Raw genomic sequence first — 24,581 nt, forward strand, 5'->3', positions numbered from 1 at the left:
GAAATCTCACCAGTTTATATAAAATCTATAAAGTCATGTGAAAATGAGAAGAGAAGAGTCAATTTTGCAATGCGTTCTCAGATGAGTGAAGTTTAAAGATTGCAGGCAGATCGTCACTTTAGACGCCGCTATCCTCAGTCATTTTGAATATAAGAATCTCATGTTTCAGATCACATTAAGCTTGTGGTTCAAATTAATAGGCAGAAAATTGGATTTTCATCTGCAGGTCACATTTTCAACTATGTCTATAACTGTCTGTATCTCCAGTTCTCCAACTCACAGAACCACAAGTATGATGCGATCTGAAAGATGAGATACTTATCATTAAAAGAGTCGTTCCACGTATTACACAGCAGGAGATAGGAGAGTATAAAGTTACACTACCCTTTAAGCCTATAAAAGTTATTTTTTATCTCAGGCAAAAAGTGACTCTCCTCAGGTCATTTGTATAAGACTTTGGAGGTGATTTTTTTTATAGGTAACATAAAAAATGGAATTCTAGAAATGACATTTCATGAGGGGGCTGGGAGTTTAGTTATGTTAAAGCTGGTGACTATAGATGAGCGCACCTGTAGTTTTAGTTTGTGATTGGCCTCACAATCTAGACATACTGCTTGTTATACTCCTGGCCAATCATAGTCATGGCTAACAGCAGGAGGCGTCAATTTGCCGGATTGGCTGTTTGGTCGCCATTCTGGCAATACATCCAGGTCATGCAGCCGAAGCGAATGTCTGACCCGAACTGAAACTATGGATCCGCTCAACTATTATGGTGACTTGTTTCATTTGTGGGAAAATCCCTTGAAATCCACTGTTGTTAGTCTCTAGAGCTAAACAACTACAAGACAGCTCCAGACGATCATCATGAGTATTTTTTCACTAAAATTTCCTGAAAATACCAGTAAACCCTTTTAGTCAGATTTATTGGCTACAAGTAGTATTCAGCTAAAATAGTTTTTTAAATATTTGCTATAATCATTATGATTTTCCACTTTGGGTGAATTGTGATATTGTGATATGGAATATAGATTTACACGTGTGTCTATTCTCATTTTTGGAACATAATTCTTGCCAGAATTGTTACTATTGTTACTGGGTAGTGTGTTTTTTTTTCATACTGCAGAATTCTTCTACGGTTTAATACGTCTGTACAGACTGTATAATAGCTGGTTAACCTGACCAAACAGGATAAAACCACAGGGGCTCAGGAGGAGATTTGTGTGCGGAGGGTAATCTACTTTAGTAGCGGCGCGGGCCTGAGCGGGGCAATTATAGAGCGCGGCTCCTGCATGTAATGTGATGATTCTACAAAATGTTATTAGTCAGATACTAGGAAAATATTCCAGCATCTAAGCACACACGTTGTCCCTGCTAGGAACACTATTTGTCTACTGATCATACGTCTTTAGAGAACGTTCTGTGATTTTTTTTCCCCTGCTGCTCTCTCCGCTTCTACCAAATGATTATACAAGTTCATGTTTCATCTGAATTGCTTCTTTGTTTCAGCATCCAAAACACTCGGAGCAAGGAATAAAACAAGGCTGATCTTGTTACAATGCAGATATGTTAACTGTCTGAGTTCACATATTCAATATTTTCGGCTTCCAGTGTTTAATTGCTGAGCCAGCGTCTCTGACGTCAAAGCCTCCCCGTGCGATTTAGTGTCTGCTTTGTGTTGATGGTGATGCATAAGAGTTTAGAATTAAGAATAAAATCACTTTTCTCATTTTATTGAGCAAAGAACTAAAGATACAATTAGTTTTTAATAAGTTATACATTGCCTGACTACAGGCCATGTTCACACACTGCGCTTTATTTGCATTTTACATTCCACGAGTAACTTCCAAATGCAGATGGGTTTAGACTGAAATGTTCGTATTTGGGAACCATCAAACTGTGGCACCATACCTCCCAACTATTGGGCTAGAGAAAGCCTTTTATCAGAAATCGGGAGCTATGGAACACATGTTTTACCAGTTAAAGTAGTTGTCTGTGTGTTTAAAAAATATACAGGTGGCCTGGGGAAGGGGGGGGGGGGTTGGTGACAGCAGCGCAGGACCACAGGAGCGCCAAAAAAGGTAAGTATATGTTTAAACATTTTTTTTTTTTACAGCCAACCACCCCTCCCCTCCACAGGCCACCTATATATTTTTTAAAACACTTGGACAACCCCTTTATCCCCTTTTATAAATACTTTTTTTTAATAAGATCAATTAACACAGTTTCTATTTTATTTTATTTTTTGTAAGAGACTGTGTCCATCAATTCCAAATAGAGAATGTCCTAGCCAAAAACTTTTTCACAAGTCCCTTGTGCAATAAAAGTCAATGGGGGGGATTTATCAGGGCTTGTACAGGGTTTTTCTGGCATACAAGACCTGAAATAGGCGCAATTCCTGGCATATGGCCTCTTACACTACCTCCATGCATTTCTACTACATGCCGGCCTGTAAACCCCACCGGATTTATTTGGAGGCCGGAGCCTACTGATTGATATGGCGGGTGCCAGGGGGTGGGAATCACATCATGATAATTCCCCCCAATAGGTCTGTGATAAAAATGGACTATAAAATCTGGAGTTTGCTAGGATACATTCTCGAGAGTCACAAAGTTTACCAAACAATTGACCCAGACCGATGAAACTCTTCTGCTAAAATCATACAGTCAAATCCAAAACGGTTGTTAAACCGATGCAAATCGAGCATGAAAACCACACAATGCCTTCCATTTTTAATTTCCTGGAATTGGTTTGGTCGTGGGCACAAAGACTGTGATTCACTTTAGTCGTACATTTCTAGGAAGAATAACCAACAACTATCATTTCCCTGGTAGTACAGTTATTTGAGACAACAAACATTTTTTTTTTCTTTTTTATTTTATTTGAAATAATTTTTATTCAACAACTTACATAAAAAAATTTACAGAAATTATGGAGAGGATCAAATTTTTTTTTTTTTCCATAATAAATTCAATAATTCCAAAAACAAATTACAGTCATCATATTTGTAAACTCCCTCCTCTTCTCCCATTTGCCTCTTCCAAAAACAGAGACCCCAGACCAGACCTGAAAATAAATTTGGACCCCAGACCTAAATATTTTTCTATTTATTCTGTTATCTCCTCTATAGTAGTACAAGTAAATTCCTGACATAGTGCAAGCAGTAGATGGTCCTACCTGATGCTACATCCTGGTCGCAGGGGAAAAGTTGTGGAGCTACACTTGTACATCAGGCCAGGTTAGGCACAGGTGAGCGGCTCAGATGTTGCAAATAGATTAAGTAGGCACATGGCATCTTCCAAGGCCTAATCCATTTAGGGAGGTGTTAGTTCCCAGAGAACTGGAGGCGGCTATGCTTGTCGTATGCTTTACTAGATGATACATTGTGCATACAGCACATACTCTTTTTATGATATTTATAGTTTGTAGAATGTCTGGTATTGTATATATATAAGACACTGACTGACTCTATGTTTATGCTTTATATATAAAGGCCAGGGGTAGATTAAGACCACCATGGGCCCAGCTGTAGGAATATTATAGCCCCTACAAGTCTAGAATCACTTTCTACATCTGGTACTAGAATCAGCTTCTTGGGGGATGGAGGATGTGTCCCTTCTGTTTGCTTTCAATCTGCAGTTTCAGGACCTTTGGAGGACCTTCAAAGGTCCTGAAATGGCTCTTGTGTACATGTGTATTGAGAGCAAGAACAGATGTATGAGGATTTCATGGTGGAAGGGCTTTCTCAGTATAACATTTGTTGGGTGGTTTGGATGGCCATGGTCCCCCTAGAAGGCCTTGGCCCCGGGCGCCCGCCCAAGTCACCTACATTATAATCCACTACTGATAAAGGAGACGCCCTGACTCTACCATAACACTCAGCTTACAGGACAACAATGGGAGGAGGATGGGAACGTTCTGTCAAGGTTATTGCGTGGTAACTCAGAAGTAATTAGTCTTGGCTTATTTATTCACGCAATGCAAATCACTCGAGGAAATGTCGGAGGTTTTTTTTTTTGTCTCCCTGAAGAGTCTCTCATTAACCTCCAGAGACATAAGATCCAGACTTGACAAGTGTCATACACGCAGGGCAGATTCCAGCTCGGAGCATCTGGACCTCCATGTACAGGGGATGCCATTACTACATGATTTACGTGTGAGCCGGGATATTTTACTATACAATTATGCCCAGATGCTATAAGAAGCTGTGAGTCAGAACTGATGGCAGCTACTAGAAGTCTTTAGCTTGTCCAACTACCTTACCACAATTAGCAACCGCAGAATTTGCAGTCAGCTTTTTGGCAGCCAATCAACAAAAAGCAGTTCAGTGAACTCGCTCTAGATAATAGCGCGCTATCAGCTGCTGCGGGTTCATCATATTATGGGAACCTGTTACCTACATGGCAAATACAGGGCTCACAGCACAGGTCCAGGGAACAACTAAGACATAGATTAACCCCTCAATTACACAGACAGATTTGGCCTTAAAGACGCAGTTATTTTATTATATTTATAATATTACATTATTTATATATAGTTTTTTCATCCCTGCCTTTCAAGAGACCTAATTTTTTTCCACCCAATTCCATTTTTATGTAAATAATTTTTATATATTTTTTAGGAAAAGATTACCGTATACACTCGAGTATAAGCCGACTCAAGTATAAGCCGAGGCCCCTAATTTTGCCACAAAAACCTGGTAAAACCTATATTTTTTTTACTTGAGTATAAGCCAAGTTTTGGTTTTCAGCACATTTTTTTCTGCTGAAAAACTAGGCTTATACTCGAGTATATATGGTATATTTCTATATTACAGTAACCATTTTTTTTTTAGAGTGGGCGAGTAAAAACTTTTATGATTTTTAAAAATTTTTTTACAGTTTCCATATTTAATTACAATCTTTAAAAAATGTATTACGATTCGTAATACTTTCGCACAGTAAAAATAATATTTGTGTGTCGTCACATCCTGAGACACATATAATTTTTTGCTTTTTGGCTTTAATGTGTCTGATACAGCAATGTGAGCATGTGAGTAGTGTTTTAATAATTTCTTTCTTCCATCATAATATATATATATGTGTGTGAAAAAAACTACCGTGCTTTATTCATCATAAGGTGTGCAACTTTTTCTGTTTTCTATCTTCATTGACTATGTCTAGGCCATGTCCACACGTGGCTTCTGTGTTTCTCCTCCTGCAATCACATGTTGAGGTATCATTGTGTTTCGTGTTTAGCAAATGGAAATGATATATTACCTGTGATTGCAGGAAAATCTTTTCCATTGTGTTTCAAAAAGCAATGCAAGGACAATGCAAACGCCACATGTGATTGCGGCGTTGGGGCCCCAGATACCGTAGAAACCCATTTCCCCACAATTACATTATGGGACTATACATGTAGTCATAGATGGCGTACCCTCTGATTATCTAATCCTGCAGACACCAAATTCACTATGGAAAGTAAGGAGTTAATAGTCAAGAATGCTGCACATAGGACCAATCTGGGCTATTAGAGTACATTGAAATATATGTGACAGCTGATATTAGCTGCTAACAGAACAGGTTCCGCTATTATCTCTGCACCATAATTGTTTGGACAATAAGATTAATATTGGTGCTTGTAATAGTGGCCCAGAATTATCAAACGTGAGGCAAAATGCACTAGGTGTTAGCCTCACGAATGTGCAGGGCGCGCCAGATTAGTAAATACTGGCGCACAGTATTCAATTATCTGACGCACTCTTGACTGCTCTGGAAGTGTACGTCCTCTTTATTTTTGGTGCACCTTTAATATAAATTGCGCAGCGAAAGTATTCATATGAGACTGCTGGAGCCTGCAGTGATAGGTGACTTTGTGGAACTTTCTCCCACTACTACATCTCTGGAGCTCAGCCACAGTGATCTTGGGCTTCTTGTTCCCCTCTCTCACCAAGGCTCTTCTCCCATGATTGCTTAGTTTGGTTGGATGAGCAGGTCAAACAAGTGTTGTGGTCATCCCAAGCTTCTTCCTTTTAAGTATTATGGAGACCACTGTGCTTCAAGGAACCCTGAGTGCTGAATACATTCTTTTGTAACCTTTTGTAATCTGTGCCTTGCCATAATTCTGAGCTCCTTAGGCAGTTCTTTAGACCTCATGATTCTCCTGTGCTCTGACATGCACATGACTATTGTATAAATATTATATAAAAAATATTTATATAAAATAAATCACTAATGTTGACATAGGAGATAAGCAATAAAACTTAAGCAGACCGCAGCCACCACTAGGTGGAGCTCAGCAGCAAATTGCATACAGTCTACATTGAGCTGCAGTCAAAACAGTATGCAGTAAGCTAGTGCCACTAGTGGTGGCTATTAGCAGGAAATTATGATATATATGACTATACAAGGGTTTTGAGGGTCTATATCAAGCAAGTGCTAGATCCACAGTAAATAATCAAGGGCACAATTGTAATGCTATTTTCAGGTTCTAGTTTTTGTTATGGTAATATTTTCAGCTTCTAGTTAAGGGTATGGATATTAGGTACTAGTTTTTAGTATGGGTACTACTTTTGGGCAGGGGTTCTAGTTTTGGATACAGGGAGTATTTTCAGGAATGGATACCAGCTTTAATTGTGGGAACTAGTTTTGGGTACAGATACTAGTTTTGACTAAGCTTTTACCGTTTTAACATAATACTATGAATTTAGCTTTCATTGTATAAAGCTCTGAAGCTTCATTTCCCAAGCGCTGTTTCAGTTCCTTAGCGGATGATGGAAAAGACTGTTTTACCAGTGGAATATTGAGCTCACTGCACATCTGGGATCGGCCATGAAATAACGTTAATGACTTCTGCCATGTGAAAATTGCCTAAATGCATCCAACTAAGCGGAGAACATGCAGATTTCTGGATTCATCGTGCAGGTCTCCTAGGTACAGCCCACAGTAGTAGTCATTATCGTCATTTTTTTTTAATTTTGTATTTTTGGAACACACAATTGATTTTTCCTCTCCGTACACAAACGCTTCTTTGAGAAAGGGCCATGGATTGCGCCAGAAGATTTTCTCTGCCTATTGGATTCCTCACAAAGCAAATATGAACAAATGCACTGCGAGTTCTCATGCTGACTGCAGGCAAACAGGGCTCCCGGGCCTAAGGCTTTGGGTACTCTGCCTAAAAATGGAAAACCGCCTGCGACCGTGTACACAAGACGCCGTGGCAGAAGCACAAGGTATTTACAGGGCAAATACGGACTTCATTCATCTTCGCACCGGCAGACTTAACCAGGATGCAACGACGTAGAGTCCATGTGCGGTCAGCAGTGAGTTGGTTAACCGTGGCCACACGTTATATCGGTTCGGTCCACCTCTGATTCGGGGGGGAATAGGAATCAGAAAAGCGTCCAGCCAGGCACAGTTCATTGTCAGTTCTCGGAACCAAGACTGAGAAAGTTTCCACTTACTTAGGTTTATTTGCTAACGCTGGCTCCACTCCAGCAACTCTGGAACTGAGAGACAGATTAAATGTGTTTGTGCTTCAGGACTCGGTGCAGTTTATCATCCTGACAATTTTTTTTTAAATTAACCCCGAAAGCCCTTCATAAGTGCTGGCAGCTGGCCTCTCTGCCGCTGAATGGGTTAATTGAGCTATTTATAGAGGCTACCCTGGATTTTCTGCACTGTACTGGATGCCGAGGTTAACAGAGACCAAGTGTGCTGCAAAATACTGCAATAAAGTATCAGAAAGGCAAGAATTATATTATACAGTTTTGAGACCATTTACAGGTCCAGGTCTAGTTTAAACCTGTCTGAAATTAAGAAAACGAATCCCTTGGGCGGATTTGGGATTTCGGGGGCCCAAAGCAAAGTTATAAAGCTGAACTGCAAATGGCAGAGAAGGGAGTCTGTTTCACCCCTGCTGTACCACAAATTTAAGCTGTATTGCAAGTATCATTCCCCCCCCCCCCCCCCCCAATTGCTTGTGTTGCTTTATGGCTTAATCCGTCCCTGCTGCCACAATAATATGGAAATTTAATTTTTAATAATCTGAAATGAGATAGTTATGCCCGTAATTTCTAAAGATTTAGAAGCATTAAAGGAAATCTACTTATCCATGGCCTCCTTCCTTGTAAAATAAACTTTTACAATTATGCTAATGAGTCAGAAGGGCTCTGGGGGACATTACCAGAGCCTTCTCTGTCCTATAGCTTCACAGGCTGTTACACTGTGCAGAAGCACTTCCCCCTTGCACTGTGTGAGATTACACCAGGCAGAGGGGGGAGAGCAGTGCTAAGGGAGCAGAAGGGAAATAGCCTTTCAACCTATAGCACGGAGGAGCTCTGGCAATGCCCCCTTCTTGCTCAATAGAATCATTTTAAAAGTTGATTTTAGAAGGAAGGAGGCCATGGATAACAAAAATAAGAAGATTACCACAGTCACAGTGCCTGTGTATCCATGAGTAAGAGTACCTGGTTTATCGTGATGGATATTGATGGCAGACTTCCTTTAAGACCACTTCAAAAACAAAATCAGAGACAATCATGTGTTTATATACAGCACTGATGTTATAAGATGCAACTCCCGTTCATATCCCTATTATGAGATATGGTGAACCTTTATTAGACAAAATTGAAGACACTGCAAAGGGTGCAAGACATAACCAAGCAATAGATGATTACTCATTGCCATTAATTGCCTGCGAATTAGGATATATCACAGCTGATCACTAGGAATCTTATGAGAGGGACCCATGGCACATTTCAGGTTTGTGTTGGGGACAGGAAGAGGTCTTCATGGCAGCTGTACTTTGATTCGTTCTCACAATCTCTTAGCTAGAATACTCCACTACATGCACCACTGCACAAATTTGCATGCATCGTCTAACTTCTGGTTATTTTCTTTTTTTTGCAAAAATAAAGCAAACAGATAATTTCTCAGGTTAGTAGCAAACATACAATGTACAGTAGCAAACATACAATGTACAGGTTTATACAACAAGTGCTGCCTTCATACATTATATGATAAAGTGTTAGCAAGCAAGAACTAAGAGACCACTGGTCTGAATGGATTTAAAGGGGTTGTCCGGGGTTTAAAAAAACATGGCTGCATTGTTACAGAAACCATGGGTGGTGTGTAGTATTACAACTAAGATCCATTCATTTATATACAGCTGAGCTGCAATACCAGAACAAACCATAGTCAGGTGTGGCGCTGTTTTCAGGCGATAGCAAACATGTTTTCAAACTCCGGACAAGTGCTTTAAAAGGGTCGTCCGACAGCATTAAAAAAAAACCCTTGTGTGGCCGGGAGGGGGCGGGTTAAAAAAAAAAAAAACACATACTTACCTCCCGGTATCCAGCGCTGCTATCTCTCCGCACCGTTCCCCCTGTAAAGAAACATGGGCATGGAAACCGCTCTGCATTCAGCTTACGGCTGGCCAGAAGCTGACCCCAGCGCAGCATTCATGCCCCTGTTTGTTTACATGGGGCACGAGAGATAGCAGCGCTGGATACCGGGAGGTAAGTATGTGTTTATTTTATTTAACTCAAGGGTTTTTTTATGCTCTCATAAAACCTCTTTAAGCCTTTCCTGACACTTGACATACAGGGTAAGGGCAGATGAACATTGTTGTGGTCGATTCGTGATGTAGTGTGAAACAGCCCTTAGGGTAAGGTGTATGGAGAGACTCTCCAGGTATTGGCCACTAACAACCCCTGATCAGTGAGAGTACCAAAAAATAAAAGCAAAAAATAAATAAATATTTTCAAAAATTTGTAAATCCCCTGTTACTAAAAAAAAAAAAAAATAAAATTTACATATCAGATATCCCATTTGATCCCATCTGAAGTAAAGACTCAAAGGCTATACAGTTAGCGTAAAGAATAAGTGTTAAAGATTTAACTTAAAATTAAAGTCACATATTTCCCAAATTAGCGGCAATAAAAACTAGAAAGAAAAAAAAAGAGAGATGTTCTAGAGATATTTTTTGACATTAAAAGGGGATGTGTCATTTGGACCTCACAGTGAAAAATGTACCGTAGATATAACGATCAATTTAAAAAAAGGTGAAATTGCTTTTCTTTTCCTTTTTATTCCTTTGTATAGATTTTTTTCCCCAACTTCCTAATATAGTACTAATAATAATAAATACTGACATGAAAATGTGCAACAATTATAGTTGCTGTTTTTGTGGGGACTGTGCTATGAGATGCTGTGTGCTGACAATGTGCTTAGATCATCATAGTACAGGGTTAATCTACACTTTTATTTAGCTTATGAAAATTCTACTAGCATCTTACACATAGAAAAAGAGAGATGAGACAGATCAGAGTCATAACACACGCAGCTCAGCTACCTCACCTAACACACTGCTATGTCACCCCCTCTCCTCAGACCCAGAGCGTATCTAGTCTGTAGAGCTGCTGTTGTCTCCTCTACATGCTGCTGCTGGACATGAAGTCTATATAGTTTGCTGTAAATTACATTTTTTTTTAATGATTTTTGGATTCATGGGATGTCTTTTTGTGCTCCGGGGTATCACCTTACTGTGTCCTTATCTTTGTCCTTATACTGATATCTATTGCTGATATTTTTATTATGATATTTTTCATCAATTATTTAAATAAAATTGTATATATTTTTCAGCAAGTGTTGGCTTGATGGTGATATACCGTATATATATGGTTTGTTACAAGCCATCCATTATAACTTTATGTTTGCAATATCAGATGTAGGATTGTAGTCCACATGTACATTGTTTAGCTTTATTTCACTTAATAGTTTTTAGTTCATTATATTAGCTGAATGAGATTTAGCCATCATACAGGCGAACATGAATTTTGGACATATGTTAAGCCATTGTTTCAATAGCCAGTACACGTTCCCATTCACTTCCATGGGCTTCTGCATTTCTGTAATATTCTAACATACCCTAAAATTTTAAGTAAAAATTTGAGATGAGCAGACCCGATGATCAAGTGGGGTTCGGCTTCCTGACCCAGTCATATTGCTAAATTGGCAGCTGAATAGCCAATCCGGCAAATAGACGCCCCTAACAACTAGCCAAGGAGATGATTGGCCTAAGGTTTCCCGCTCATCTCTAGTAAAGATATTTGCCGGCCCGGCATGGAATACAATAGCAGCGTATTCAGTAAGGAAGGATCTGCAGCTCTCATCCTAGAACTGGTTAAGAAAGGGGAGAGGGGATTTTAATTCAATTTCCTTTAGTCAATTCTGTTTTCATGCATTAAACTTTTGAGAGACCTTTTATATCTCTGAAATAGTTGTTTTAAATAAACAACCAGCTGCCTTTTTCAGGGTTAAGTATCTCCATTATCTCGGAAACTGTCATTTAGGCTCTATTCATCAATATACACATGAATTATTTATGCAAACACAAGTATTCAGAGCCGCACTTCAATACAATGGGAGGATTTCCAACACAGACGCCAAGTAACGAGAGGCTGAAGGCAGGCCCCGGGGAGGGCGCAAGGCAGGCCTGGGGGTGACTCCAAGCAAGGCCTGGAGGGGACTCCACGCATGACCAGGGCGTGACTCCAAGCAAGGCCTGGGGGTGACTCCAAGCAAGGCCTGGGGGTGACTCCAAGCAAGGCCTGGGGGTGACTCCAAGCAAGGCCTGGGGGTGACTCCAAGCAAGGCCTGGGGGTGACTCCAAACAGGGCCTGGGGGGTGACTCCAAGCAAGGCCTGGGGGTGACTCCAAGCAAGGCCTCGGGAGGGCCTGACAGAGAGGCAGGACCAGAGACTGAAGTCTTTATTAAAGGTATATAGCTATGATTAAATCATTGGCAGCCTCTTCCCTATACAAAGCCAATACTGAGCAGTCATATCACTATATAGAGTTATATAGACTCCAGAGGCTACCTGAACACAAATGTATTCTGTTCTAAGACAACACACAAGGGATCTGTGGTCTGTATGTCATCAGTGTGTAATACGTTTCAGGTCCATTATGGAAATCTACCATAAAAATTTAATGTAAAAAATACGGCAATAATTCCCCAAAGTTTTGTTTCAGTTCTGGTTTTAGATCTGCATTATGCCTGTCCCGCCTTCCTGCCACTCCAAAACTGTGCCCCAAAACCATAAGGATTACCATTACTGTAGTAATCCTCTTTTTTTTTTTTACACTGTCTCACCTTCCCCCAGCTCCCTCAGCATATGTACTGCTGTATTCTCAAAGCTGAGGGAGCAGGCTGAGACAGTGTAACATTCTGTCAAGCCTGATCACAGGCTTAGGCTCATTAGCATAATTATACAAGTTGATTTTAGAAGGAATGAGGCCATGGATAACAAATATAAGAAGATTACCACAGTCACTGTGCCTGGATCTATGAGTAATGTCCCTGGTTTATCATGATGGATTTTGATGATAGATTTCTTTTCGCAGTCTGTGCCTCATCCTTATGACATACGTTTCTGTGGATCCGCCAAAGAAATTGACGTCTGGCAAATGAAGGTACTAACTTCACCCAACCTCTAGAACAGTGATGGCGAACCTTTTGGAGACCGAGTGCCCAAAATACAACCAAAATCGACTTATTTACCGTGAAGTGCCAACATGGCATTTTAAGCAGTAACTCATAGCCTACCTGTTATTACACATCTTTCAATCGTATTGGCCCCCTGAGGCCACCAGTACAGTTAAAAGAAGGAGGGCAAATTTAGACTATCATTGTAGCCTCTTTCCAGGGTCCAGCAAGATGACCTCCAAAGATAATGTCCACACCTTCTCACTTTCCCCACAGTTCCAAACAGCCAATGAAGTGTTGCTTTAAAATAGCGCTGGGAGCAGCATCTCTTTAGTTGCCTATTTGGTGAACTCTGTGCTGGGGTGATGGTCTGAGTGCCCGCAGAAATTTCTCTGAGTGCCACCTCTGGCACATGTGCCATAGGTTCGCCACCACTGCTCTAGAAGGTAACATGATGTAACATGGTGCAACCCATAAACTGATCTGCAAATGCAAACGTGCGCCAATGATACCCATGTGGCATCCATGTTTTTCACATTTCTATAGACTTCAATGAGAAGGCCTGAGCCACATACATGGTCAGGAATAGGACCTGCTACATCCTGAGATTTCTACAGCCTCTGTGTGGATCCATGAAGAACACGCTCATGGGTCCATTGATGAATGTGTCAGTATGTCATCTGGATAGCACCCAGAGGAAAACAATGTAGCCTAAGGAACAGGGATATCAGCTTCCAGCCACGTGTCAGAGACCATTCAATTTTTGTTTTTTTTGTGCATAAATAATCCTGTCAATGACAAATTCTATTATTAAGGCAAATCATTGATCTCTGTGATCTGAAAGATAATCGCTGCATGTAAATGGAACTTAAGTACCAGGAGAATAAAGTCATTTATATGTAGATTAGCTGAAATGAAAAAAAAAAATCGACTAGAGTACAAGGACTGGAAGGCGATCCAATACCTGAGCCAGAAAAGGCCAAAGAGAATAATCACCTATTATGATTTTTAGTTTTTTTTAGACAACGTTCGGTCTTCAACAACAACAGAAAACCATTTTTAAGTTGGACTGTGGCTGGGAGATTTCAGTCCTCATAGATTGTAAGCTCTTGCGATCAAGACATCATTCCTATTCTTCCATTCTAATCATGTTTTTGCTTTGTAATGTCCTATTTTGTTTGTATACGTCCCCCTATAAAGAAGAAGTGCTGCGCTTTGTATCACTATACATATGACCTTGCATTTGCCTAATGTGACTTGTTTGGAGGAGCAAAATATATTTGATTACTTTATGTTTTGATTTATGTCACAAGAAAAAAAAAAGAGCGCATTTACTTACGTTCTGCTCGGCCAGAGAATACACAAGCTGTGGAAGAATGTCTCCTTTAACAACTGCTTCTGCCAGATCGTCATTATAATTGGCGAGTCTCCCAAGAGCCAGAGCCGAGGTCTGCTGGATAGTTGGGACCACGTCCAAGAGCAGGGGCCGCAGAAGAGACATAACGCCTAAGTTGCGGGAACAAATAAAGAGAGAAATAATTAAGAGTGACAGCGGCCCAATCCCTATGGAAAAAAATATTCCTTATGTAATGATGGTTCACGGCTTTATATCATGTGCAGGGAATCTCTGTCAATGTCAATTTAATCAAGATGAACAATTTATAATTATCAATTTTTGTCATATTATTGTATTTTTTTTTATTAATAAGGCCATAATTATAAGAAAAGGCATACAATTATTTTTCTGGATAACTAACCTCCAACACTTGGAGGGGATGTCCAGCTTTAAAATAAGCTTATAGTAAATACACGTCACTCTTCGTATTTAGATTTTTTCAGGGTGCTCAAATAGGTTACAAAACCATCAATAGCTATTTAAGAAGACTTGGCACTCCTATTGGTTGCGTTTTGAAATTATAGTGAACTTTATTTCACAAGTGTACAAGTGTGGCAATCCAAAAAATTTTTTACAACGTTTCGGTCTACATACGGACCTTCGTCAGGCACTATATAGAAAACAAAGTGAATACAAGTCAATGAAGTGGTCATAATATATACATAATGTACATAAAAGTAGAAGACACATATAGGATAATTATGATGCGTTGTTGCCACCTGGCACATTTGTCGAAGTGGATCTCATCAAAGTTGTGATCTTCTGAAGTTTTGTTGCCCTATTCAGCGAGCTTGGTTCATAGTCCCTGGATATATAAAGTAATCCTAATATGACTCAGGGTGAAGACCTAGGGATATGTGGGCAGTCGTAGTAAGTGCATAGGTCAATGAGAGGCTATATGCATCATGTGATATACACATCAAACTGTATATTGTAAGATACAGATTGCGAGAGGTACAGTGGTATACAATGGTACAGAGGTACGGCGGTGTGCAACGTTATAAATGCAGTACAATAGGGTTCAGGTATTCTATACTCACTAAATCAATAAGGCTCAGGCTCTCTATACTTACCGGATTGCATGGTATATCAGGAAGAAGATAGAATGAGTTTGCGGCGCTGTGGCCGCTGCAGCGCTAGAGAGTAAGTAGCGGAGGTCCGCTATGGAGGAGAGCGCTGACGTTCTGGGGCGATCGCTGTGGTATTTAAAGGAGCAGACCGGAACCGGAAGTGACGTTCCGGCATCAGCTGTCGGTCGCTTGCGTTCCAGAGTGGAACGCGGAAGTCTATCAAGTCATCTAAGCGATCGCGCAGGGAACGGAGCTGAAGGTAAGTAGAGAAGATATAGGCTATGTGGATGTGTGTTGTGAACAACGACTAAAGAGTTGGCGGAGAGAGTGTGTCTGTAGTTGGGAAGTGTACCCTGCTTGTAATGTAAATGTGAAAAAAGGGAGTGTTACTCGGCTTTTGTGGTGTATGTAAAAGTGATAAGAGTATGATCTGCGTCTTGGGTAAAGGATTGGTGTATGATTGTATTATCATAAGTATGTGTGTAATTGTGTGTGTCTGGAAGTGCGTCTGTGTGTGCAGAGAAGTGAGAAAAGAGGGGGGAAGGAGAAGAAAATATACCTATTGCAATGCGGTCATCAGGGATTCAGGGAATCTGGAAAGAAACAAAGCATAATTAGTAAAATAGGAGATTCTCGGGATTAACGCATATTTTGTATCTCGTACTCCCTGTTAAGCCCATTAGGAGACATTGCATTGAGGCGATGTATCCAAAATGCCTCTCGTCTCAGTAGTTGTTGGATCCTATTGCCACCTCGTCTGGGTGCAGGAACGTGTTCCACTACCTGAAATCTAAGTTGGGAGATCTTGTGTTTTGCTTGGGCAAAATGGTGTGGAATGGGTAGTAGAAGTTTGTTGCATCGGATGTCTGATTTGTGTCTGGATATACGGTCCTTAATGTGTTGGACCGTTTCACCTACATATACCAGGCCACATGGGCACTTGATGATATATACTACAAATGATGAGTTACAGGTGAAGTAATCTTTAATAGGGTATGTCATGCCAGTTCTGGGGTGGGATACTTTATCTCCCCTCAGGACATTGTTGCATTGGGAGCAATTGAGGCAAGGAAAGGTGCCATATTTAGGTGTAGACAGGAACCGTTGACCTGTTTGATTTTTGGAAGAACCTTCGTCTGCTTTCACCAATCTATCTCTTAGACTGGGCAGACGCTTGAAGCAGGGGCGGAATTGTCGCATGAACTCAGGAATAGATGGATGACTATTGGAAAGTATTGGCCAATGTTTGCGTATGCGCTTGTGTAATTTGAATATTGTGGGATGGTATTGATGGATAAAATTGATACATGGTCCTTTCTTAGTTTCCTGTCTCACCGTTTGTTCCTGTGTTTTTAGTAAATGTTCGGGATAGCCCCGTGTTCTGAATTTGTCACGCATTTCTTGGAGACGTGTTTCTCTTTGTGTGGGGCTAGAGACTATCCTATGGACCCTCTGCATTTGGGAATTCGGTAGAGATTTTTTACAGGGATTAGAGTGGCAGCTGGAATAGTGTAGGAGACTGTTCCTGTCAGTGGGCTTGGTAAACAAATCGCTTGAGAGCCTGCCTGATGTGTCCTTAATGATGGTGGTGTCTAAAAAATCAATTTTTTGTTGGCTGAAATTAATGGTAAACTGTAATTCTGGCCATATTGAGTTCAAGTAAGCATGGAAATCATTAAGTGTATCTAGGGGTCCTGTCCATATGCATATAATGTCATCTATGAACCTTTTCCACAGAATGGCATGGGAATGGAAGTTGGTGTTGGGATAGATGAACTGTTCCTCAAAGTCTGTCATGTAGCTATTAGCATAAGGAGGGGCCACGTTGGAGCCCATGGCCGTGCCCCTTACCTGCAAATAGAACGTGTCTTGAAACATGAAGTAGTTTTCACGTAGGACGAGAGAGAGTAAGTCAAGGCATAATCTCCTAACCTCAGGGGGATGTTGTGATGTCGCTAGTAGTTTGTGAACTGCCTGGAGGCCCTTATGATGTTGTATGCTTGTGTATAGACTTGATACGTCCCATGTGACCAAGAATGCCTCTGGTGGTATGGTGTGTAAGTTGCGGATATGATGCAGAAAGTCATTTGTATCAAGTAAAAAGGAGCGAGATTGTTTTGTTAAGGGAGTAAGTATTTTTTCCAAAAAAATGGCTAATGGGGATAGTATCGAGTCGGTTGAGGCTACTATAGGCCTGCCTGGTGGTTTATGGAGACGTTTGTGGATCTTGGGTAAAATGTAAATTACTGGTATGACGGGGTTCTGGTTGAAAAGGAAGTTGTATGTTTTTTGATCTATTGTTTTCCCTTTGAGGTGTTGATCAAGGGTGTGTCTGACTTTAGCAGAGAGTGCTGTGGTGGGATCACGTGAGAGTTTATGGTATACTTGTTCGTCAGAAAGTTGTGTAAGGATTTCTTCTGTATAATCCCTTCTGTCCATGACCACTATGGCACCCCCCTTGTCAGCTGGTTTTACAATGAGCTGTTTATCATGAATGAGGGATTCCAATGCTTGTTTATCTAGATTAGTAAAATTGCTTGGGTAGTGTAGTGTGCCCTTTTCGATGTCCTTTCTGAATTGGTTAAACTCTTCTTGTACTAGTGCTATGAAGTTTTCGACTGCATGGTCGTTTTTGGGGGGCATAAAAGTGCTTTTAGTAGAGAGTCCCAAGTCAGTGGCTCGTATAAGAGCTTGTTGGGGTTCAGAGGGTACCCAAGTATGAGTGTTCTCTGAACTAAAGTGAGTTCTGAGTCTTATGGTTCTGTAGAACCGTTGTAAATCCAACTCAAGTTGAAAGGTATCAAGTTTTTGCGTGGGACAAAAGGATAATCCTTTCTGTAGCAGTCCCATTTGTGCTGGACTCAGGTTGGTGGAGGAAATGTTAACTACTAGCGGGGATGTGTTACCTGCGATCTTGTCGTCATCGTTGGTCCTTGTGTAGCGCCTATGCTGTCCTCCCCTCCTCGTCTTGGTCGTCCGCGTCTGCGGTCCCGTTGTCCTAAAAAACGACCTCGTGCTGATGGTGGTCCATAGAAATCGGAGCCGGAACTGGAGGACTCTGCTGTGCCTCTGTATCCTCGGTAGGGTGTCCGTATGGGGTAAGCGTCCTGCCATCTGTATACCCTATCCAGTAGATAGTCCTGTGTGTCTCTTATGAATTTGTCGCGTTTCTTCTGTTCTGATTCCTTTCTGAAGCGGTCCAGTTGTTGGGTTGTTTTTTCTTTCAATGTTCTGATCTCTTCTGCTGTGAGTGTAGAAGTTAGTTGATTTTCGATCGTGGAGATGTTTTCCTCCGTCTTGGTGATTTCTTTTTGTAAATATTCTACTGTCAAGGTAATCAAATCGAAGGAGCACTTATTTAAAATTTGTTGAAAGGTGTTGCAGAATTCCTTGTTATCTTTAAAGATGGTGGGACGTAAGGCTACCCGTAGGCCTCTCGGTATCCGTTGTACCTTCAGGTATTCTGTTAGTGTTGCACAATGTAGTTGGTAATTTAGTAGGTTTCTAGAAACCCGTTCAAAGTCCCTGGCCTTGTATTCGCTGTTGGCGACTCTCAGGAAGTCACTTGGTACGGAGACTTTAGCCAATATGTTGGCTGTGGTTTCGGGGTCATAAGAGAAGGTTTCACTGGACATAGTGTCCTTGGTGCTCGTGTAAGAGTATTGGTATGCTTATAGTAAATACACGTCACTCTTCGTATTTAGATTTTTTCAGGGTGCTCAAATAGGTTACAAAACCATCAATAGCTATTTAAGAAGACTTGGCACTCCTATTGGTTGCGTTTTGAAATTATAGTGAACTTTATTTCACAAGTGTACAAGTGTGGCAATCCAAAAAATTTTTTACAACGTTTCGGTCTACATACGGACCTTCGTCAGGCACTATATAGAAAACAAAGTGAATACAAGTCAATGAAGTGGTCATAATATATACATAATGTACATAAAAGTAGAAGACACATATAGGATAATTATGATGCGTTGTTGCCACCTGGCACATTTGTCGAAGTGGATCTCATCAAAGTTGTGATCTTCTGAAGTTTTGTTGCCCTATTCAGCGAGCTTGGTTCATAGTCCCTGGATATATAAAGTAATCCTAATATGACTCAGGGTGAAGACCTAGGGATATGTGGGCAGTCGTAGTAAGTGCATAGGTCAATGAGAGGCTATATGCATCATGTGATATACACATCAAACTGTATATTGTAAGATACAGATTGCGAGAGGTACAGTGGTATACAATGGTACAGAGGTACGGCGGTGTGCAACGTTATAAATGCAGTACAATAGGGTTCAGGTATTCTATACTCACTAAATCAATAAGGCTCAGGCTCTCTATACTTACCGGATTGCATGGTATATCAGGAAGAAGATAGAATGAGTTTGCGGCGCTGTGGCCGCTGCAGCGCTAGAGAGTAAGTAGCGGAGGTCCGCTATGGAGGAGAGCGCTGACGTTCTGGGGCGATCGCTGTGGTATTTAAAGGAGCAGACCGGAACCGGAAGTGACGTTCCGGCATCAGCTGTCGGTCGCTTGCGTTCCAGAGTGGAACGCGGAAGTCTATCAAGTCATCTAAGCGATCGCGCAGGGAACGGAGCTGAAGGTAAGTAGAGAAGATATAGGCTATGTGGATGTGTGTTGTGAACAACGACTAAAGAGTTGGCGGAGAGAGTGTGTCTGTAGTTGGGAAGTGTACCCTGCTTGTAATGTAAATGTGAAAAAAGGGAGTGTTACTCGGCTTTTGTGGTGTATGTAAAAGTGATAAGAGTATGATCTGCGTCTTGGGTAAAGGATTGGTGTATGATTGTATTATCATAAGTATGTGTGTAATTGTGTGTGTCTGGAAGTGCGTCTGTGTGTGCAGAGAAGTGAGAAAAGAGGGGGGAAGGAGAAGAAAATATACCTATTGCAATGCGGTCATCAGGGATTCAGGGAATCTGGAAAGAAACAAAGCATAATTAGTAAAATAGGAGATTCTCGGGATTAACGCATATTTTGTATCTCGTACTCCCTGTTAAGCCCATTAGGAGACATTGCATTGAGGCGATGTATCCAAAATGCCTCTCGTCTCAGTAGTTGTTGGATCCTATTGCCACCTCGTCTGGGTGCAGGAACGTGTTCCACTACCTGAAATCTAAGTTGGGAGATCTTGTGTTTTGCTTGGGCAAAATGGTGTGGAATGGGTAGTAGAAGTTTGTTGCATCGGATGTCTGATTTGTGTCTGGATATACGGTCCTTAATGTGTTGGACCGTTTCACCTACATATACCAGGCCACATGGGCACTTGATGATATATACTACAAATGATGAGTTACAGGTGAAGTAATCTTTAATAGGGTATGTCATGCCAGTTCTGGGGTGGGATACTTTATCTCCCCTCAGGACATTGTTGCATTGGGAGCAATTGAGGCAAGGAAAGGTGCCATATTTAGGTGTAGACAGGAACCGTTGACCTGTTTGATTTTTGGAAGAACCTTCGTCTGCTTTCACCAATCTATCTCTTAGACTGGGCAGACGCTTGAAGCAGGGGCGGAATTGTCGCATGAACTCAGGAATAGATGGATGACTATTGGAAAGTATTGGCCAATGTTTGCGTATGCGCTTGTGTAATTTGAATATTGTGGGATGGTATTGATGGATAAAATTGATACATGGTCCTTTCTTAGTTTCCTGTCTCACCGTTTGTTCCTGTGTTTTTAGTAAATGTTCGGGATAGCCCCGTGTTCTGAATTTGTCACGCATTTCTTGGAGACGTGTTTCTCTTTGTGTGGGGCTAGAGACTATCCTATGGACCCTCTGCATTTGGGAATTCGGTAGAGATTTTTTACAGGGATTAGAGTGGCAGCTGGAATAGTGTAGGAGACTGTTCCTGTCAGTGGGCTTGGTAAACAAATCGCTTGAGAGCCTGCCTGATGTGTCCTTAATGATGGTGGTGTCTAAAAAATCAATTTTTTGTTGGCTGAAATTAATGGTAAACTGTAATTCTGGCCATATTGAGTTCAAGTAAGCATGGAAATCATTAAGTGTATCTAGGGGTCCTGTCCATATGCATATAATGTCATCTATGAACCTTTTCCACAGAATGGCATGGGAATGGAAGTTGGTGTTGGGATAGATGAACTGTTCCTCAAAGTCTGTCATGTAGCTATTAGCATAAGGAGGGGCCACGTTGGAGCCCATGGCCGTGCCCCTTACCTGCAAATAGAACGTGTCTTGAAACATGAAGTAGTTTTCACGTAGGACGAGAGAGAGTAAGTCAAGGCATAATCTCCTAACCTCAGGGGGATGTTGTGATGTCGCTAGTAGTTTGTGAACTGCCTGGAGGCCCTTATGATGTTGTATGCTTGTGTATAGACTTGATACGTCCCATGTGACCAAGAATGCCTCTGGTGGTATGGTGTGTAAGTTGCGGATATGATGCAGAAAGTCATTTGTATCAAGTAAAAAGGAGCGAGATTGTTTTGTTAAGGGAGTAAGTATTTTTTCCAAAAAAATGGCTAATGGGGATAGTATCGAGTCGGTTGAGGCTACTATAGGCCTGCCTGGTGGTTTATGGAGACGTTTGTGGATCTTGGGTAAAATGTAAATTACTGGTATGACGGGGTTCTGGTTGAAAAGGAAGTTGTATGTTTTTTGATCTATTGTTTTCCCTTTGAGGTGTTGATCAAGGGTGTGTCTGACTTTAGCAGAGAGTGCTGTGGTGGGATCACGTGAGAGTTTATGGTATACTTGTTCGTCAGAAAGTTGTGTAAGGATTTCTTCTGTATAATCCCTTCTGTCCATGACCACTATGGCACCCCCCTTGTCAGCTGGTTTTACAATGAGCTGTTTATCATGAATGAGGGATTCCAATGCTTGTTTATCTAGATTAGTAAAATTGCTTGGGTAGTGTAGTGTGCCCTTTTCGATGTCCTTTCTGAATTGGTTAAACTCTTCTTGTACTAGTGCTATGAAGTTTTCGACTGCATGGTCGTTTTTGGGGGGCATAAAAGTGCTTTTAGTAGAGAGTCCCAAGTCAGTGGCTCGTATAAGAGCTTGTTGGGGTTCAGAGGGTACCCAAGTATGAGTGTTCTCTGAACTAAAGTGAGTTCTGAGTCTTATGGTTCTGTAGAACCGTTGTAAATCCAACTCAAGTTGAAAGGTATCAAGTTTTTGCGTGGGACAAAAGGATAATCCTTTCTGTAGCAGTCCCATTTGTGCTGGACTCAGGTTGGTGGAGGAAATGTTAACTACTAGCGGGGATGTGTTACCTGCGATCTTGTCGTCATCGTTGGTCCTTGTGTAGCGCCTATGCTGTCCTCCCCTCCTCGTCTTGGTCGTCCGCGTCTGCGGTCCCGTTGTCCTAAAAAACGACCTCGTGCTGATGGTGGTCCATAGAAATCGGAGCCGGAACTGGAGGACTCTGCTGTGCCTCTGTATCCTCGGTAGGGTGTCCGTATGGGGTAAGCGTCCTGCCATCTGTATACCCTATCCAGTAGATAGTCCTGTGTGTCTCTTATGAATTTGTCGCGTTTCTTCTGTTCTGATTCCTTTCTGAAGCGGTCCAGTTGTTGGGTTGTTTTTTCTTTCAATGTTCTGATCTCTTCTGCTGTGAGTGTAGAAGTTAGTTGATTTTCGATCGTGGAGATGTTTTCCTCCGTCTTGGTGATTTCTTTTTGTAAATATTCTACTGTCAAGGTAATCAAATCGAAGGAGCACTTATTTAAAATTTGTTGAAAGGTGTTGCAGAATTCCTTGTTATCTTTAAAGATGGTGGGACGTAAGGCTACCCGTAGGCCTCTCGGTATCCGTTGTACCTTCAGGTATTCTGTTAGTGTTGCACAATGTAGTTGGTAATTTAGTAGGTTTCTAGAAACCCGTTCAAAGTCCCTGGCCTTGTATTCGCTGTTGGCGACTCTCAGGAAGTCACTTGGTACGGAGACGACAAGATCGCAGGTAACACATCCCCGCTAGTAGTTAACATTTCCTCCACCAACCTGAGTCCAGCACAAATGGGACTGCTACAGAAAGGATTATCCTTTTGTCCCACGCAAAAACTTGATACCTTTCAACTTGAGTTGGATTTACAACGGTTCTACAGAACCATAAGACTCAGAACTCACTTTAGTTCAGAGAACACTCATACTTGGGTACCCTCTGAACCCCAACAAGCTCTTATACGAGCCACTGACTTGGGACTCTCTACTAAAAGCACTTTTATGCCCCCCAAAAACGACCATGCAGTCGAAAACTTCATAGCACTAGTACAAGAAGAGTTTAACCAATTCAGAAAGGACATCGAAAAGGGCACACTACACTACCCAAGCAATTTTACTAATCTAGATAAACAAGCATTGGAATCCCTCATTCATGATAAACAGCTCATTGTAAAACCAGCTGACAAGGGGGGTGCCATAGTGGTCATGGACAGAAGGGATTATACAGAAGAAATCCTTACACAACTTTCTGACGAACAAGTATACCATAAACTCTCACGTGATCCCACCACAGCACTCTCTGCTAAAGTCAGACACACCCTTGATCAACACCTCAAAGGGAAAACAATAGATCAAAAAACATACAACTTCCTTTTCAACCAGAACCCCGTCATACCAGTAATTTACATTTTACCCAAGATCCACAAACGTCTCCATAAACCACCAGGCAGGCCTATAGTAGCCTCAACCGACTCGATACTATCCCCATTAGCCATTTTTTTGGAAAAAATACTTACTCCCTTAACAAAACAATCTCGCTCCTTTTTACTTGATACAAATGACTTTCTGCATCATATCCGCAACTTACACACCATACCACCAGAGGCATTCTTGGTCACATGGGACGTATCAAGTCTATACACAAGCATACAACATCATAAGGGCCTCCAGGCAGTTCACAAACTACTAGCGACATCACAACATCCCCCTGAGGTTAGGAGATTATGCCTTGACTTACTCTCTCTCGTCCTACGTGAAAACTACTTCATGTTTCAAGACACGTTCTATTTGCAGGTAAGGGGCACGGCCATGGGCTCCAACGTGGCCCCTCCTTATGCTAATAGCTACATGACAGACTTTGAGGAACAGTTCATCTATCCCAACACCAACTTCCATTCCCATGCCATTCTGTGGAAAAGGTTGATAGATGACATTATATGCATATGGACAGGACCCCTAGATACACTTAATGATTTCCATGCTTACTTGAACTCAATATGGCCAGAATTACAGTTTACCATTAATTTCAGCCAACAAAAAATTGATTTTTTAGACACCACCATCATTAAGGACACATCAGGCAGGCTCTCAAGCGATTTGTTTACCAAGCCCACTGACAGGAACAGTCTCCTACACTATTCCAGCTGCCACTCTAATCCCTGTAAAAAATCTCTACCGAATTCCCAAATGCAGAGGGTCCATAGGATAGTCTCTAGCCCCACACAAAGAGAAACACGTCTCCAAGAAATGCGTGACAAATTCAGAATACGGGGCTATCCCGAACATTTACTAAAAACACAGGAACAAACGGTGAGACAGGAAACTAAGAAAGGACCATGTATCAATTTTATCCATCAATACCATCCCACAATATTCAAATTACACAAGCGCATACGCAAACATTGGCCAATACTTTCCAATAGTCATCCATCTATTCCTGAGTTCATGCGACAA

The 24,581-nt window shown here is 41.4% G+C and overlaps 1 protein-coding gene across 6 annotated transcripts in view; it reads right to left on the reverse strand.

Annotated features, from left to right (window-relative positions):
* SPAG6 (sperm associated antigen 6) overlaps positions 1 to 24,581 on the reverse strand; it is a 114,875-nt gene that overhangs the window by 61,325 nt on the left and 28,969 nt on the right. For 5 of the 6 annotated variants that reach the window (XM_072154184.1, XM_072154179.1, XM_072154180.1 and 2 more), the window contains one exon: positions 13,808 to 13,974. In XM_072154184.1, the coding sequence (XP_072010285.1) occupies positions 13,808 to 13,974 (167 nt within the window). Of the gene's footprint in view, positions 1 to 13,807; positions 13,975 to 14,225; positions 14,249 to 24,581 lie in introns of all 6 variants that reach the window. The other variant, XM_072154181.1, reaches the window with a different exon arrangement.

Source organism: Engystomops pustulosus, chromosome 5 (genome assembly GCF_040894005.1).
Source record: "Engystomops pustulosus chromosome 5, aEngPut4.maternal, whole genome shotgun sequence".
NCBI classification, from domain to species: domain Eukaryota; kingdom Metazoa; phylum Chordata; class Amphibia; order Anura; family Leptodactylidae; genus Engystomops; species Engystomops pustulosus.